Genomic DNA, 19,681 nt, shown 5'->3' with positions numbered 1-19,681 from the left:
CACTTCGGCCTCCCAAAGTTCTGGGATTACAGGCGTGAGCCACCACACCTGGCCAAAAACTGACAAGCTTTTATTACAAGGATTTCCAAAAGGTTTTGGCAAAAGAAAAAAAAAACAAAAAAAACAAAAAAACAACCAATCTGCAACTCTCAAGTACTCCCAACCATCAGCGTCATCTGTTCCTGACATCCAACCATCCAGCCATCGACATCATTGTGATCCAGGACCACTTGAAGCAGATGATGATCCTCCTCCTGACATACCATCAGAAGTTCAGTAGTAGCCTACTGCTACGTCACAGTCATTCACCTCACTTTACCTTATCATGTGGGCATTTTGTCATCTCATATCATCACAAGAAGAAGAAGGATGAATACAGTATGATACAATATTTTGCAAGAGAGACCACATTCACGTAACTTTTATTACAGTATAATTGTTCAATTTTATTATTAGTCATTGTTGTTCATCTCTTACTGTGCCTAATTTAGAAATTAAACTTCATTGTAGGTATGCATATTTAGAAAAAAGCATAGTACATATAGGGTTTGGTACCATCCACAGTTTCAAACATTCACTGGGGGTCTTAGAATATATCCACCACAGGGAAGGGGGAACTACTGTACTAGAATTTTCAAATTTTCAAAAGTTTCTGTGTGCCCCTTCCTTTTTATATCTCTTTTTTCATTTCTTTTGTTTGTTTGTTTGTTTGTTTTTGTTTTTGTTGTTGTTCAGAAATGTGTGTACATTGCGGAATATCTAAACTGAGCCAATTAACATACACATCACTTCATGTCTCTCTTTTTTTGTCCCAGAAATAATTAGTAACTTGAATTTGTATTGATCACTGGCTTCTTTTTTTCTCATAAACAAAGACAGATTCTCACTATGTTGTCCAAGCTGGCCTCAAACTCCTGAACTCAAGCAATCTCCTTGCCTTGGCCTCCTGAAGTTCTGGGATTATAGGCATGAGCCACTGCACCCAAATGATCACTGACATTTTTGGTTACAATTTTTCCACTGCATTTGAATTTCTAAACAATATGTCATTTACTTTTACCTTGACTTAAGTATGATAATAGAATCATGATATGTACTCTTCTATGACTTTATTCCTTTGCTCGACATTTTTACTATGACTTACAGTGCATAAACCATTACATGTTAAAGAGAAATAGCAAAGAATGAAATGTACAGGCTTGCATGTTTCTTGTTAGATTTCCCCTAAGTATATTATACTTTTTCTCGCTATGGTAAATGAAAAAAAATTGCTTTTCCTGACAGTGCTGGTGTATGTATTTGAAACTGACTTTTGTCTTTTGATTTTTTTTGTCTGGCAAATTTGCAAACTAGAGTGACATTTTTCTGTATATTTGACACATAAAATCATATCTGAAAATGACCACTTTCCTGTCTGAAGTTATATAGTTATTTCTCTTATTTCAGTGGCTAGCCTAGTTATTTTAACATATATGAAGTCCAACATTAATCAATATTCTCTTCCTGAGTAATACAAGAGATTTGCAATTATTGATCTCCAAGTGCTCCTGTTTCAGTTTACATGCTTTTGTGACCACAATTTTGATTCTTTCAAATTAGGCATTAGTAGTATTTTTCAGTTGATTTAGCTGCATCCTTGCTGATGTCTCTGCTAACCATTGTTTCTTATATCTCAGCCTTTCTTCTATTATTATTTTTTTTCCTGCTTGAACTATCTCCTTTAGTGAGGGTTTATATAGTAAGCTCTCTCAGATTTAGGTAGTCAAAAAATGTAGTTATTTAATCCATGCTTTTAAAATACTTTTGCTCATCTTGTAATTCTAGATTCACAGTTATTTTCTCTCATCATAGTAAGATATTATTCTACTGGCTTCTGGCGTCCCATTGTTGCATTAAGAAGCCAGCTGTTGATCTAAACGCCATTCATTTGTGTCTTTTCTTGGAACTCCAATTACACAAGTGTTGGGCTATGTGACTCTCTCCTACATCTCTTTTTTATATTTTTCATCTGTCTTTCTCTTCATTCTGGGGAACTGTATTTTTCATTTCCAAAAGTTCTGTTGAGTTCTTTTTTCAACTCTTCTTTGCTTTTGAAAAATAGCCTCTTGTTCCTTGCTCTTATTTCCAAGGGTTTTTAATGTATTTAAACATATATAATAATTCTGTGTCCAACAATTCCTGCATCTGAAGTCTTTGATTGTTGGGTTCTGTTTTCTATGGGTTGCTTTCTGTCATTTATGGTGCCTTGTTTCTCTATGATTTTAGTGCTTGTAGACTATGAGCTACTCATTATCCTTGGAAGCTCTTTGACAATTCTTTGAAGCCTTGGTTGAATTTATGCCCATGAAAGAGGATTTGCTTTCTTTTCTGCAATTCACCTGGAGAATCATCAGGGAGAAGCTAGTTTAAATTTAATTTCTAAGCGTTTTAAATATGTATAACTATGATAGTGTAGCTACCATAAATTCAGGCTTAAACTAATACATAAGGTTTTTTTCTCCCTTTCAATCAACACCAAGGTTAAAAAAAGGAGTCAAGTTTCTGGTGGTTTTTTGGCCAATACCTTTTGGAAGAACATTGTAATTAGAAGTTGTAGTCTCTTTCTTTTTAACCCATCACTGTTGCTGCAGATTGTAATCCTTCTGTGATCATATGAGTGACTTTGATGGTGCATTCCATCTGAGGATTGTATTCATGATTTTGTTCTTTAATATCTGCACAATTTGAAACACTTCAGCAAATTTCAGTTATGTTCACATTGCTAATTCTGCTTCAGTTTCAGTTTTGTTCCTTTTTTTTTTTTTTCCAATAATGGCCACTGATTTAGAATATATGTAGCCTTTAGGTGTCCAGCTTTATGCTGGTTTTTCCTATTAGCCTCTTCACCTTTTGTGAGTTCTCACCTTATTTTCCACATTCCATGCAACTATCAGAAATGAATAGTAAGACAGAAGGTTGTGGTAGAATCTTTGAAACAAAACTGAGCTGTTATTACTTGCTAACCTCTCAGGATCCCTGTCTTTGTGTCTGTTTTGTCCTCTGTGGAATTCTTAACAACTGTACCAACTCAATATTGCATTGTAATACATACACATACATATCTATGCATATATGTGTATTATATATATAATTTATCATGCATTTTAGTTGTTTTTATCATGAAGATTGGTTAAGTGTATAGTTTACCATACTGCTGTCAAGAAAGTTTTTTTTTTTTTTTTATACTTTAAGTTCTAGGGTACATGTGCATAACGTGCAGGTTTGTTACATATGTATACTTGTGCTATGTTGTTGTGCTGCACCCATCATCTCGTCAGCACCCATCAATTCATCATTTATATCAGGTATAACTCCCAATGCAATCCCTACCCCCTCCCCCCTCCCCATGATAGGCCCCGTGTGTGATGTTCCCCTTCCCGAGTCCAAGTGATCTCATTGTTCAGTTCCCACCTATGAGTGAGAACATGTGGTGTTTGGTTTTCTGTTCTTGTGATAGTTTGCTAAGAATGATGGTTTCCAGCTGCATCCATATCCCTACAAAGGACGCAAACTCATCCTTTTTTAAGGCTGCATAGTATTCCATGGTGTATATGTGCCACATTTTCTTAATCCATTCTGTCACAGATGGACATTTGGGTTGATTCCAAGTCTTTGCTATTGTGAATAGTGCCGCTATAAACATACGTGTGCATGTGTCTTTATAGCAGCATGATTTATAATCCTTTGGGTATATACCCAGTAGTGGGATGGCTGGGTCATATGGTACATCTAGTTCTAGATCCTTGAGGAATCGCCATACTGTTTTCCATAATGGTTGAACTAGTTTACAGTCCCACCAACAGTGTAAAAGTGTTCCTATTTCTCCACATCCTCTCCAACACCTGTTGTTTCCTGACTTTTTAATGATTGCCACTCTAACTGGTGTGAGATGGTATCTCATTGTGGTTTTGATTTGCATTTCTCTGATGGCGAGTGATGATGAGCATTTTTTCATGTGTCTGTTGGCTGTATGAATGTCTTCTTTTGAGAAATGTCTGTTCATATCCTTTCCCCACTTTTTGATGGGGTTGTTTGTTTTTTCCTTGTATATTTGTTTGAGTTCTTTGTAGATTCTGGATATTAGCCCTTTGTCAGATGAGTAGATTGCAAAAATTTTCTCCCATTCTGTAGGTTGCCTGTTCACTCTGATGGTAGTTTCTTTTGCTGTGCAAAAGCTCTTTAGTTTAATGAGATCCCATTTGTCAATTTTGGCTTTTGCTGCCGTTGCTTTTGGTGTTTTAGACATGAAGTCCTTGCCCATGCCTATGTCCTCAATGGTATTACCTAGATTTTCTTCTAGGGTTTTTATGGTATTAGGTCTAACAGTTAAGTCTCTAATCCATCTTGAATTAATTTTCGTATAAGGAGTAAGGAAAGGATCCAGTTTCAGCTTTCTACTTATGGCTAGCCAATTTTCCCAGCACCATTTATTAAATAGGGAATCCTTTCCCCATTTCTTGTTTTTGTCAGGTTTGTCAAAGATCAGATGGCTGTAGATGTATGGCATTATTTCCGAGGACTCTGTTCTGTTCCATTGGTCTATATCTCTGTTTTGGTACCAGTACCATGCTGTTTTGGTTACTGTAGCCTTGTAGTATAGTTTGAAGTCAGGTAGCGTGACACCTCCAGCTTTGTCCTTTTGACTTAGGATTGTCTTGGCAATGCGGGCTCTTTTTTGGTTCCATATGAACTTTAAAGCCGTTTTTTCCAATTCTGTGAAGAAACTCATTGGTAGCTTGATGGGGATGGCATTGAATCTATAAATCACCTTGGGCAGTATGGCCATTTTCACGATATTGATTCTTCCTATCCATGAGCATGGTATGTTCTTCCATTTGTTAGTGTCCTCTTTGATTTCACTGAGCAGTGGTTTGTAGTTCTCCTTGAAGAGGTCCTTTACATCCCTTGTAAGTTGGATTCCTAGGTATTTGATTCTCTTTGAAGCAATTGTGAATGGAAGTTCATTCCTGATTTGGCTCTCTGCTTGTCTGTTACTGGTGTATAAGAATGCTTGTGATTTTTGCACATTAATTTTGTATCCTGAGACTATGCTGAAGTTGCTTATCAGCTTAAGGAGATTTTTGGCTGAGACAATGGGGTTTTCTAAATACACAATCATGTCATCTGCAAACAAGGACAATTTGACTTCTTCTTTTCCTAACTGAATACCCTTGATTTCTTTCTCTTGCCTGATTGCCCTAACCAGAACTTCCAACACTACGTTGAATAGGAGTGGTGAGAGAGGGCATCCCTGTCTTGTGCCAGTTTTCAAAGGGAATTTTTCCAGTTTTTGCCCGTTCAGGATGATATTAGCTGTGGGTTTGTCATAAATAGCTCTTATTATTTTGAGGTACGTTCCATCAATACTGAATTTATTGAGAGTTTTTAGCATGAAGGGCTGTTGAATTTTGTCAAAAGCCTTTTCTGCATCTATTGAGATAATCATGTGGTTCTTGTCTTGGTTCTGTTTATATGCTGGATTACGTTTATTGATTTGCGAATGTTGAACCAGCCTTGCATCCCAGGGATGAAGCCCACTTGATCATGGTGGATAAGCTTTTTGATGTGCTGCTGAATCCGATTTGCCAGTATTTTATTGAGGATTTTTGCATCAATGTTCATCAGGGATATTGGTCTAAAATTCTCTTTTTTTGTTGTGTCTCTGCCAGGCTTTGGTATCAGGATGATGTTGGCCTCATAAAATGAGTTAGGGAGGATTCCCTCTTTTTCTGTTGACTGGAATTGTTTCAGAAGGAATGGTACCAGCTCCTCCTTGTACCTCTGGTAGAATTCAGCTGTGAATGCATCTGGTCCTGGACTTTTTTTGCTTGGTAGGCTATTAATTATTGCCTCAATTTCAGAGCCTGCTATTGGTCTATTCAGGGATTCAACTTCTTCCTGATTTAGTCTTGGAAGAGTGTAAGTGTCCAGGAAATTATCCATTTCTTCTAGATTTTCTAGTTGATTTGCGTAGAGGTGTTTTTAGTATTCTCTGATGGTAGTTTGTATTTCTGTGGGGTCGGTGGTGATATCCCCTTTATCATTTTTTATTGCGTCTATTTGATTCCTCTCTCTTTTCTTCTTTATTAGTCTTGCTAGCGGTCTGTCAATTTTGTTGATCTTTTCAAAAAACCAACTCCTGGATTCATTGATTTTTTGGAGGGTTTTTGTGTCTCTATCTCCTTCAGTTCTGCTCTGATCTTCATTATTTCTTGCCTTCTGCTAGCTTTTGAATGTGTTTGCTCTTGCCTCTCTAGTTCTTTTAATTGTGATGTTAGAGTGTCAATTTTAGACCAAGAAAGCTTTTTTAAAACTTTAATTATGATATTAAATGCATCTTTTATGCTACCTTTGACAAATTACCATTAAAATTGTATCTAATTGTATAGATTTTCTGAATGTATGTATTTTAAACATACACCACTTAAAATGTGAGACTAATACATATAATAAATCAATAATATTTATCTCTAAGATTATAGTAACAAGAATAAAAGTGTGAGAAAACCATTTTATTAGTAATTAGTTTAATAAGTTGTCATTAGACAGATCTCTGATGAGAACTGTGTTTTCTGTCAATTTGTGCCAGTTTACCCTCTGTTCCATAGTCACAAACCAAATTGACTCTGTATTTAAACTTCATGCCACTTTAGCGTAAAAACATGTATTTCTCACTGTCTAAACCAGCAGCAATTTTAGAGCTTGACTAAGGTTTTGTATGTAAATAACAGATAGTAGCATTCGTTTTAGTATTTATTAGAGTGACGCAAAACAAAACTGATCAAACTTTCAATGTTTCAAAGACATTGTTTAAGTAGGAGAGGGTTTGAAAGCTACTGAATAACATAAATATCACATTCTGCTTTGGTTTGCACAAATGCATGTACACAGTATATAGTTGATGGAAATAACCTGATTATGTTATCAAGCATGTAGCATTTGATGAATCTTAATCTCATGATGTGTATTTCGTAACTCTGCCAAAAGCTATACAATGTATACAATGTATGTATTAGAAGAAAAATGTTACTACAATTTTTTTCTCAAGTTATTACATAAGTGGCACATCAACATATAAGCAAGAACATGAAGTTAGCATTTGTGAGGCTTCTTACTCTAAGGAAGGTGTTAGTTTCCGCTTATACCATTAGACAGAGCCCAGTAGTACTTTAATCTCACTGATGACAGTACATGCTTGATGCCTTTGCAAAAACTACGCATGTATTATCCAAGGAAAAATGTGAATCCAGTAGGTGAGCCAGCCTTGAATCATCCCACAGACTGGTTATTGTCTTTTCTACTTGCACGACTTTCACAGCATATGCCAGTTATTACCCCAAAAATAAAAACCATGCAAGGAAAGCATTAGAACCGTCGATCCATTCCAAGTGCAAAATTCCAATTATCAACGGCTAAACACAAGCCTTTTATTAAAAATCTACTTTGATCTGCACTATAATTGGCACACTTTCTCCTCAGTGACATGGGCAATTTAGTGTTGCATTTCTATTCTATTTTTCCTTTACAAACAGTAACAGAACATGATAGCCAGGCAAGTGCTCTGTTTGGTGGAGACAAGAGATCTGGGTGAGAGCTGTGGACCCACCTGAGACTCGGGCTCAGGTAACATTTTGGGGTGTGGGAATTTGCCTTTGTTTCAGGGAGGTTTCTGAAGCCCACCTAGTTTCATCACCAGCATATCAAAGGCATCTTTATTATTCCCCAGCTGCCCAAAGTTAGAGCTACTCTAAATTTTCTGCCAGGGGTGTTGGTCACGACAGACTGTGGTTTGTGAAGTAATTTGGTTCTAGTACTAAACTGGCAACTAAATTTGATGTCAAAAAAATGATAATGAGTTTACGAAATTTTAAATTTGGTAGTATAGTGAGTTAATATATAATATATTGGTTTTATTCCTAACAGAATATAGACTACAAAATCTCCCCCAAAGCACCCAATAACAAAGATAGAATATCTGAACAGGATATGCCTCCCACTAGAATTCAAGTAGGTACCAGATGACCTAAAGCTTCTTGGACTATGTTATCTGGGGAAGCTGATTCAGATAGAGCAATAAAAACTGCAGCTCCCAGGCCATAGTTCTGGAAACAGTACAGATTCTTCCACCAGAGGATCGAACTTGCAGTAGTTTATGGCTGTTAAATGTTCTCTTTCTAAATTCAGAGTTCACAGAGATATTAAATCCATATGTGATGATGAGGCGCAGACAAACATGGGTAGTACATCACGGAATCTACCTGTTACTACAAAGAGACATTCCAAATATGCATTATGTCACTTGCTCCTCACAGCCACTCTGGGAAGTCATTGTTAACATCCCATTTTACAGTAAAGGAGACTCAGCTTTACATCAACCACATAACTTATCCAGGTCACAAAGTTAGGAGGTGGTGGAGCCAGGTAATTAACCTAAATGAAATTTCTAGGCCTGGGATTTATGCCTGGTTTCAGGTTTCTCTAACTCCAAATTAGTGTTCATTCAGCAACTCTCTATCTGATGGACTTACTGACAGTGAAAGCCAAGTAAATAAAAATAATACATTGAGTCGGAAATTTTGTTGTAAAGTCGAGGAAAAAACAGTAAAAACTAGACAAGGAAATTATGTTAAAGGACTAAGTTTCTTAATTTGCCAGGGGTGGGGGAAACTAGAGCATGGCATCACCCTCAAAAATCTGCTTCCCTAACCTGGATCTGCCTTTTATATGAGGGCATAAAAGTATTACTGTGTGCCTTCTGGAGGCCAGACCCTGAGCTAGACATTGGAGAGATGATGGTGCGTAAGAGATGGTGTATAGAGCTTATAAACAAGAGGAGTAATAGGACAAAGACAGGTGAAGGTGAACAAAGTGATGATGCAGCTGCTGGAAAATGCAGAGGCTTTGTAGGAGACTTTTGGGAAGCTGATGGTACAGGGATAGTGATGTGGAAAAATCCCTGAGGAAGGATAGCTGTGGGAGCCATTCCAGGCTGATGGAACCGTATGCATGATGACTCTTTAATAAGTATTCAAGGAGCAGATGCAGATTATGATCATGGAAGGGTTTCATGCAGAACAATGACAGTGTCTTTTTTTAATTAAATTCAGAATGAAAACTGGATTGGGGAGAGACCAGTTTTGTGGCTAATGCAGGGGACAAGGTGGGAAGTGCTGGTGGCTTGAAGGAGGGCAGCAGTAGTGAGACTGGAGTGAAGATATATTTGCAAGACAGACTTACCAGACATGGCCAGGGGGGATATATGGAGAGAGATAGCTCCCAGGTCTTGGTATTTCCTGGTTTCTTTCCCTCTACATATTTGAACCTGCAAACATCTGCAAGATCCCAAATCTTTTCACAATGACCCTGGTTGGTGGGGAAAGGAGGCCCGCCAATGGGAGGCTTTTGCGGGACAGGTGAGCTGTGAGCACATGAGGCAAAGATGCTTTAGGTCATTTTAAGAATAACTATGGCCAGCTGCTGTGGTTCATGCCTGTAATCTGAGCACTTTCAGAGGCCAAGGCGGGTGAATCACGAGGTCAGGAGTTTGAGACCAGACTGGTCAACATGGTGAAACCCTGTTTCTACTAAAAATACAAAAAATTAGCTGGGCGTGGTGGCGGGTGCCTGTAACTCCAACTATTTGGGAGGCTGAGGCAGGAGAATCACTTGAACCCAGGAGGCAGAGGTTGCAGTGAGCCGAGATCTTGCCACTGCACTCCAGCCTGGGTGACAGTGAGAGACTCTGTCTCAAAAATAAATAAAAAAATAAAAATAAAAGAATAACTACAACATCATTTTCTTTTTTTTTCCTCCTTGATAATAAAAATAGGACAACTCACTGTGAAAGAACCCAAGTTTCTTGATTTTGAAGTCAGAAATGAGGTACAACTCATCGTTTTAGCTGAAAGTAGCGGGCATAGAGCCTATTGCAAAGTAGCAGTCTTGATACAGGATGAGAATGATAATTCACCATGCTTTGAACAAAGTGTTTACCAAGCATCAGTGTCTGAAGGCGAATTCTACAATGCTCGTGTCATACAGGTAACAGAAACATATTTGTGTGTGTGTGTGTGTGAGAGAGAGAGAGAGAACAAGAGAGAGAGAGAGAGAGAATTATTACAAATCAATGTACATCAAAAATTCTAAGCCCTGTGGTCCAACAGTCTTTCCAGGGCATGTACATTTTATAGATGGGGTGAAACCTTAGGTTAAAGAAAATCTGATATTCTTGCACTGTCTCTTCCTCTTTATTCAGTGCTCAGTTACTGACATCTGCTTTCTCTGGGACCACTGTTGAGCACTAGAAATATGCATTTATTAATACAATAGAAGTATGCATTTCCTGTAATGAGTGAAGAGAAGAGACACAGCCTCCTCCTGGAGGAAAAGTGTAAGATTTCACAGAATAATGATATTTACACTAAATCTTCAAGGATGAACAGGCATATGGATGGATCTGCTTTCAGGACTAGCCCCATCTCAGGAAAAGGTCCCAAGTCCTGGAGAAGCATCCATTCACAGGGCAGTTTCATGCTGTAAAACCCACCCATCCTTGATACTTTCTCCACCTGCTTCAGGACAAGTGTTTGTTTCAGCTTTCCCTTCACTACTGAATTGAAGTTTTGTAGTCATGAAACTGGGCATTAGGAGCTCTCCAAGCTCCTATGACTGCAAAGGAAATCAGTGTAAATCCAACTTCCAGGCAAAGTTAACCACAGCGATGGCCATTCCTTTTGGCCTCTGGAATGTCATAGCTGTGGTCAGCACTTCATGCTTATTACACCGCTTTTTCTTTGGGCCAGGTGGGGTAAGGCGTTTACATGGCATGCTAGCATATTTTCTGGACAAAACCTGCAACAGCTCTTTACTGTGCAGTAAAGAGCTCATTATATAAAAAGACCCCGCAGTGGCTCACAACTGTAATCCCAGCACTTTGGGAGGCGGGGCAGGTGGATGACCTGAGGTCAGGAGTTCGAGACCAGTCTGACCAACATGGTGAAATGCCATATCTACTAAAAATACAAAAACTAGCCTGGTGTGGTGGCGGGCACCTGTAGTCCCAGCTACTTGGGAGGCTGAGGCAGGAGAATTGCTTGAACCTGGGAGGCAGAGGTTGCAGTGAGCTGAGATTGTGCCACTGCACCCCAGCCTGGGCAATAAGAGCAAAACTCAGTCTCAAAAAAAAAAAAAAAAAAGCCTTTCTTTTACTTCAATTCCAGTTTCTGATGCACATATCCCTGCTGTTGGTGAAAACAAGACCAATAGAGTCTCAGCTGCCTTGGAGTTTTAGCTCTGTACCCCTACACCCCATCCAGGATATCTGCAATCCCCTAGGCTATGACTGCAGATGTATTTTGTATTATAGCAGCCTGATTGCTCTAGTCACCAGCCTGTTCCAGATGTGCTGTGTCTTTACCCTGGTTTCAGCCATGACTGAGATGTTTCAGAAGAAAGTGAGGACATTCACTTTTCCAGTCTTTATCATCCCTGCCCAGTGAGGCTGATCAGTGGGGATGGCAGATGCCTCCAATGCCACCTTGTCACAAGAGGATCCCCACACTGGGGCCCTGCAGCATTTCACTTCTCTGTCCCACATGCTATCTGGGATGGAGCTAAATTGTTCAGTGTGAAATAAGTGAAGGTAAAGACCCATATAAAGCCCAGGTACACTGAATGAGAGAGCGCCTGACCCACCAGTGCTTCAAACTATGGCAGACTTGTAGAAGGCCGAGTCAGGGACAGACAGAATGAACTTTGTTCTTCCCATTTTTCAATCATTGAGTTCCCAGGAAGCTAGCACTACCATTCCGCTGTGTCTTGTTCAGAAAATTAGAAACGGAGGAGGCTCTGGAGCTCATACCAATTGTGGTGGTTGCTTCCGGGTTTTTGCCCCCACACTGCTCAATGCCCTCCTTTGGTTACAGCCCTACAAAATTCCTTTGAGGGTCTGACCCTCTGTCGATGCAGTCCTGGTGGGGTTGTCATCAAGATATTGACCTGCCTCCCACTCCCACCCTGCCAAAGGTGTTGTGAACTGCCTCGCCTCTCTCAGTCACACAGACGTTCTCTCCCTGAAATTTGAATCTTGGGCGAAGGGACAAAATTATACCTCAAAAACATGTACCATGTCTACTGAGAGCTATTTGGAAATTCTCTGGATGAAGAATTTCTCCATCACTCAGTTTATCATAAGGTTAAATGTAAGCTTCAGTTGTTTGTTGGTATTTCATTTAATCATTGATTTTAAAATATGTTTGACAAGTTGTGATTCTTTCTTAATGCATGTCTCTGAAAAACAGACTGAACCCATATTGCAGAATAAAGCTTGTCTAATGAAACAGTCGGTTCCTCACAGGTTTTTGCCACCGACCTGGACAGCGGTTTGAATGGCCTGATTGAGTATTCTATTCTCTCTGGCAACCAAGAAGAAGCATTCCAGATTGATGCGCTAAGTGGTGTGATAACAACAAAAGCGATTCTAGATTACGAGCTCACCAGCTCCTACAGGTTGGTCCAGGGTTCAGATCCACTGGCTCCATTTATTCTGCCTGCTTGCTGACAACATTGCTGTTTTGTCTATAACTTCCTGTTATGTAAGCTTAGTTGTAAATGTGTTATCCCTTTGATCCAACTTGTTGATATTCTCTTTGATCCACTCTTTTTGATATTAAGAATAGTCTTAGCAATTATTTGTATTTGGGAAAAGTGATTAAAATAGCAAAACTTTAAGGTCCCTTCTAGTTCTAAGATTTTATGAATTTGTGATGCTATTAAGCACTAAATGGGGGACACTAAAAAGATAATGTTTGTGAAATGCCTAATTGAACTAGAGAACCCTCTGCAGGTGTCTGTTGTTACTGTTTTTTAAAAATGGTGAAGACTGAGGGATACCTTGCTTTTTGATTTTTTATTCTTGCATGTGAAAGTACAACACTGTCTTCAAGGTCTTGTTGCAGTTCTTTGATCTAATAGAAATGATCTTATTAGAAGCATACATTTAACATTAAAACTCTGTGCCCCTAGAGTCTAAGATATGCCAGCCTTATACAGAATTCACCAAGGAAAGAATAATATTGTTTATTTTTCTTTTTTTTTTAAATATTTTTTATTATACTTTAAGTTCTAGGGTACATGTGCATAACGTGCAGGTTTGTTACATATGTATACTTATGCCATGTTGGTGTGCTGCACCCATCAACTCGTTAGCACCCATCAAGTCATCATTTATATAATGTATAACTCCCCAATGCAATCCCTCCCTCCTCCCCACTCCCCATGATAGGCCCCAGTGTGTGATGTTCCCCTTCCCAAGTCCAAGTGATCTCATTGTTCAGTTCCCACCTATGAGTGAGAACATGCGGTGTTTGGTTTTCTCTTCTTGTGATAGTTTGCTAAGAATGATGGTTTCCAGCTGCATCCATGTCCCTACAAAGGACGCAAACTCATCCTTTTTGATGGCTGCATAGTATTCCATGGTGTATATGTGCCACATTTTCTTAATCCAGTCTGTCACAGATGGACATTTGGGTTGATTCCAAGTCTTTGCTATTGTGAATAGTGCCGCAATAAACATACGTGTGCATGTGTCTTTGTAGTAGAGTAATTTATAATCCTTTGGGTGTATACCCAGTAGTGGGATGGCTGGGTCATATGGTACATCTAGTTCTAGATCCTTGAGGAATCGCCATACTGTTTTCCATAATGGTTGAACTAGTTTACAATCCCACCAACAGTGTAAAAGTGTTCCTATTTCTCCACATCCTCTCCAACACCTGTTGTTTCCTGACTTCTTAATGATTGCCATTCTAACTGGTGTGAGATGGTATCTCATTGTGGTTGTGATTTGCATTTCTCTGATGGCGAGTGATGATGAGCATTTTTTCATGTGTCTGTTGGCTGTATGAATGTCTTCTTTTGAGAAATGTCTGTTCATATCCTTTCCCCACTTTTTGATGGGGTTGTTTGATTTTTTCTTGTATATTTTTTGAGTTCTTTGTAGATTCTGGATATTAGCCCTTTGTCAGATGAGTAGGTTGCAAAAATTTTCTCCCATTCTGTAGGTTGCCTGTTCACTCTGATGGTAGTTTCTTTTGCTGTGCAAAAGCTCTTTAGTTTAATGAGATCCCATTTGTCAATTTTGGCTTTTGCTGCCGTTGCTTTTGGTGTTTTAGACATGAAGTCCTTGCCCATGCCTATGTCCTGAATGGTACTACCTAGATTTTCTTCTAGGGTTTTTATGGTATTAGGTCTAACATTTAAGTCTCTAATCCATCTTGAATTAATCTTCGTATAAGGGGTAAAGAAGGATCCAGTTTCAGCTTTCTACTTATGGCTAGCCAATTTTCCCAGCACCATTTATTAAATAGGGAATCCTTTCCCCATTTCTTGTTTCTCTCAGGTTTATCAAAGATCAGATGGCTGTAGATGTGTGGTATTATTTCTGAGGACTCTGTTCTCTTCCATTGGTCTATATCTCTGTTTTGGTACCAGTACCATGCTGTTTTGGTTACTGTAGCCTTGTAGTATAGTTTGAAGTCAAGTAGCGTGACGCCTCCAGCTTTGTCCTTTTGACTTAGGATAGTCTTGGCAATGCGGGCTCTTTTTTGGTTCCATATGAACTTTAAAGCCGTTTTTTTCCAATTCTGTGAAGAAACTCATTGGTAGCTTGATGGGGATGGCATTGAATCTATAAATAACCTTGGGCAGTATGGCCATTTTCACGATATTGATTCTTCCTATCCATGAGCATGGTATGTTCTTCCATTTGTTTGTGTCCTCTTTGATTTCACTGAGCAGTGGTTTGTAGTTCTCCTTGAAGAGGTCCTTTACATCCCTTGTAAGTTGGATTCCTAGGTATTTGATTCTCTTTGAAGCAATTGTGAATGGAAGTTCATTCCTGATTTGGCTCTCTGCTTGTCTGTTACTGGTGTATAAGAATGCTTGTGATTTTTGCACATTAATTTTGTATCCTGAGACTTTGCTGAAGTTGCTTATCAGCTTAAGGGGACTTTGGGCTGAGACGATGGGGTTTTCTAAATATACAATCATGTCATCTGCAAACAAGGACAATTTGACTTCTTCTTTTCCTAACTGGATACCCTTGATTTCTTTCTCTTGCCTGATTGCCCTAGCCAGAACTTCCAACACTATGTTGAATAGGAGTGGTGAGAGAGGGCATCCCTGTCCTGTGCCAGTTTTCAAAGGGAATTTTTTCAGTTTTTGCCCATTCAGGATGATATTAGCTGTGGGTTTGTCATAAATAGCTCTTATTATTTTGAGGTACGTTCCATCAATACCGAATTTATTGAGCGTTTTTAGCATGAAGGGCTGTTGAATTTTGTCAAAAGCGTTTTTCTGCATCTATTGAGATAATCATGTGGTTCTTGTCTTTGGTTCTATTTATATGCTGGATTACCTTTATTGATTTGCGAATGTTGAACCAGCCTTGCATCCCAGGGATGAAGCCCACTTGATCATGGTGGATAAGCTTTTTGATGTGCTGCTGAATCCGGTTTGCCAGTATTTTACTGAGGATTTTTGCATCGATGTTCATCAGGGATATTGGTCTAAAATTCTCTTTTTTTGTTGTGTCTCTGCCAGGCTTTGGTATCAGGATGATGTTGGCCTCATAAAATGAGTTAGGGAGGATTCCCTCTTTTTCTATTGATTGGAATAGTTTCAGAAGGACTGGTACCAGCTCCTCCTTGTACCTCTGGTAGAATTCAGCTGTGAATCCATCTGGTCCTGGACTTTTTTTCTTGGTAGGCTATTATTGTTGCCTCAATTTCAGAGCCTGCTATTGGTCTATTCAGGGATTCAACTTCTTCCTGGTTTAGTCTTGGGAGAGTGTAAGTGTCCAGGAAATTATCCATTTCTTCTAGATTTTCTAGTTGATTTGCGTAGAGGCATTTATAGTATTCTCTGATGGTTGTTTGTATTTCTGTGGGGTCAGTGGTGATATCCCCTTTATCATTTTTTATTGCGTCTCTTTGATTCCTCTCTCTTTTCTTCTTTATTAGTCTTGCTAGTGGTCTGTCAATTTTGTTGATCTTTTCAAAAAACCAACTCCTGGATTCATTGATTTTTTGGAGGGTTTTTTGTGTCTCTATCTCCTTCAGTTCTGCTCTGATCTTAGTTATTTCTTGCCTTCTTCTAGCTTTTGAATGTGTTTGCTCTTGCCTCTCTAGTTCTTTTAATTGTGATGTTAGAGTGTCAATTTTAGATCTTTCCTGCTTTCTCTTGTGGGCATTTAGTGCTATAAATTTCCCTCTACACACTGCTTTAAATGTGTCCCAGAGATTCTGGTATGTTGTATCTTTGTTCTCATTGGTTTCAAAGAACATCTTTATTTCTGCTTTCATTTCATTATGTACCCAGTAGTCATTCAGGAGCAGGTTGTTCAGTTTCCATGTAGTTGAGCGGTTTTGATTGAGTTTCTTAGTCCTGAGTTCTAGTTTGATTGCACTGTGGTCTGAGAGACAGTTTGTTATAATTTCTGTTCTTGTACATTTGCTGAGGAGTGCTTTACTTCCAATTATGTGGTCAATTTTGGAATAAGTGCGATGTGGTGCTGAGAAGAATGTATATTCTGTTGATTTGGGGTGGAGAGTTCTATAGATGTCTATTAGGTCCGCTTGGTGCAGAGATGAGTTCAATTCCTGGATATCCTTGTTAACTTTCTGTCTCGTTGATCTGTCTAATGTTGACAGTGGAGTGTTGAAGTCTCCCATTATTATTGTATGGGAGTCTAAGTCTCTTTGTAAGTCTCTAAGGACTTGCTTTATGAATCTGGGTGCTCCTGTATTGGGTGCATATATATTTAGGAGAGTTAGCTCTTCCTGTTGAATTGATCCCTTTACCATGATGTAATGGCCTTCTTTGTCTCTTTTGATCTTTGATGGTTTAAAGTCTGTTTTATCAGAGACTAGGATTGCAACCCCTGCTTTTTTTTTGTTCTCCATTTGCTTGGTAGATCTTCCTCCATCCCTTTATTTTGAGCCTATGTATGTCTCTGCATGTGAGATGGGTCTCCTGAATACAGCAGACTGATGATGGGTCTTGACTCTTTATCCAGTTTGCCAGTCTGTGTCTTTTAATTGGAGCATTTAGTCCATTTACATTTTGGGTTAATATTGTTATGTGTGAACTTGATCCTGCCATTATTATATTAACTGGTTATTTTGCTCGTTAGTTGATGCAGTTTCTTCCTAGCCTCGATGGTCTTTACATTTTGGCATGTTTTTGCAATGGCTGGTACCGGTTGTTCCTTTCCATGTTTAGGGCTTCCTTCAGGGTCTCTTGTAAGGCAGGCCTGGTGGTGACAAAATCTCTAAGCATTTGCTTATCTGTAAAGGATTTTATTTCTCCTTCACTGATGAAACTTAGTTTGGCTGGATATGAAATTCTGGGTTTAAAATTCTTTTCTTTAAGAACGTTGAATATTGGCCCCCACTCTCTTCTGGCTTGTAGAGTTTCTGCCGAGAGATCTGCTGTTAGTCTGAAGGGCTTCCCTTTGTGGGTAACCCGACCTTTCTCTCTGGCTGCCCTTAAGATTTTTTCCTTCATTTCAACTTTGGTGAATCTGGCAATTATGTGTCTTGGAGTTGCTCTTCTGGAGGAGTATCTTTGTGGTGTTCTCTGTATTTCCTGAATTTGAATGTTGGCCTGCCCTACTAGGTTGGGGAAGTTCTCCTGGATGATATCCTGAAGAGTGTTTTCCAACTTGGTTCCATTTTCCCCCTCACTTTCAGGCACCCCAATCAGACGTAGATTTGGCCTTTTTACATAATCCCATACTTCTTGCAGGCTTTGTTCATTTCTTTTTCTTCTTTTTTCTTTTGGTTTCTCTTCTCGCTTCATTTCATTCATTTGATCCTCGATCGCTGATACTCTTCTTCCAGTTGATCGAGTCGGTTACTGAAGCTTGTGCATTTGTCACGTATTTCTCGTGTCATGGTTTTCATCTCTGTCATTTCGTTTATGACCTTCTCTGCATTAATTAGTCTAGCTGTCAATTCTTCCACTTTTTTTTCAAGATTTTTAGTTTGTTTGCACTGGTACGTAATTCCTCCTTTAGCTCTGAGAAGTTTGATGGACTGAAGCCTTCTTCTCTCATCTCGTCAAAGTCATTCTCTGACCAGCTTTGATCCGTTGCTGGCGATGGGCTGCGCTCCTTTGCAGGGGGAGATGCGCTCTTATTTTTTGAATTTCCAGCTTTTTTGCCCTGCTTCTTCCCCATCTTTGTGTTTTATCTGTCTCTGGTCTTTGATGATGGTGACGTACTGATGGGGTTTTTGTATAGGTGTCTTTCCTGTTTGATAGTTTTCCGTCTGACAGTCAGAAGGACTGTCTGTTGGTCTGTTGGAGATTGCTTGAGGTCCACTCCAGACCCTGTTTGCCTGGGTATCAGCAGCAGAGGTTGCCGAAGATAGAATATTGCTGAACAGCGAGTGTACCTGTCTGATTCTTCCTTTGGAAGTTTCCTCTCAGGGGTGACTCCACCCTGTGAGGTGTGGGGTGTCAGACTGCCCCTAGTGGGGGATGTCTCCCAGCTAGGCTACTCAGGGGTCAGGGACCCACCTGAGCAGGCAGTCTGTCCGTTCTCAGATCTCAACCTCCGCATTGGGAGATCCGCGGCTCTCCCCAAAGCTGTCAGACAGAGTCATTCGCGTCTGCACCAGCCCCCGCTGCTTCCCCTATTGGACTTCAGCTGTGCTGTCCCCAGAGATGGAGTCTACAGAGAGAGACAGGCAGGTTTCCTTGAGCTGCTGTGAGCTCCACCCAGTTCGAGCTTCCCAGCGGCTTTGTTTACCTACTTAAGCCTCAGCAATGGCGGGCGCCCCTCCCCGCAGACTGCTGAGTTAGCAGTGAGGGAGGCTCTGTGGGCGTGGGACCCTCCCGGCCAGGTGTGGGATATATTCTCCTGGTGTGCCTGTTTGCTTAAAGCGCAGTATTGGGGTGGGAGTTACCCGATTTTCCAGGTGTTGTGTGTCTCAGTTCCCCTGGCTAGGAAAACGGGTTTCCTTCCCCCTTGCGCTTCCAGGTGAGGCGATGCCTCGCCCTGCTTCAGCTCTCGCTGGTCAGGCTGCAGCAGCTGACCAGCACCGACTGTCCGGCACTCCCTAGTGAGATGACCCCAGTACCTCAGTTGAAAATGCAGAAATCACCGGTCTTCTGTGTCGCTCGCGCTGTGAGTTGGAGACTGGAGCTGTTCCTATTCGGCCATCTTGCTCCGCGCCCCTCCCTCCCGTTTTAGTTTTCTTGATCTTCAAAAAAATCAGTGCTACAAAAGACTAGACTTATACAGAGAGATAGTGCTGGCATCACAATTTGTGGAAGCAAAAGGCTTTTTTTTTTTTTTTTTTCTTTTCTGAGACGGAGTCTTACTCTGTCGCCCAGGCTGGAGTGTAGTGGCACAATCTCAGTTCACTGCAGCCTCCGTCTCCTGGGTTCAAGTAATTCTCCTGCCTCAGCCTCCCAAGTAGCTGGGATTACAGCTGCCTGCCACCATGCGCGGTTAATTTTTGATTTTTAGTAGAGATGGGGTTCCACCATATTGGCCAGGCTGGTCTCAAACTCCTGACCTCAAGTGATCCACCCATCTTGGCCTCCCAAAGTGCTGGGGTTACAGGCATGAGCCACT

The 19,681-nt window shown here is 40.0% G+C and overlaps 1 protein-coding gene across 1 annotated transcript in view; it reads left to right on the top strand.

Annotated features, from left to right (window-relative positions):
• The window catches only part of DCHS2 (dachsous cadherin-related 2), a 273,224-nt gene that overhangs the window by 227,702 nt on the left and 25,841 nt on the right, over positions 1-19,681 (top strand). Inside the window, exons 15-16 of the mRNA XM_033215533.1 lie at positions 9,869-10,080; positions 12,395-12,546. Coding sequence (XP_033071424.1) covers positions 9,869-10,080; positions 12,395-12,546 — 364 coding nt within the window. The remainder of the gene's footprint in view (positions 1-9,868; positions 10,081-12,394; positions 12,547-19,681) is intronic.

This window comes from Trachypithecus francoisi, unplaced genomic scaffold (genome assembly GCF_009764315.1).
Source record: "Trachypithecus francoisi isolate TF-2019V2 unplaced genomic scaffold, Tfra_2.0 Lachesis_group1, whole genome shotgun sequence".
Taxonomy (NCBI): domain Eukaryota; kingdom Metazoa; phylum Chordata; class Mammalia; order Primates; family Cercopithecidae; genus Trachypithecus; species Trachypithecus francoisi.
This window is presented reverse-complemented; position numbering and strand designations above follow the sequence as displayed.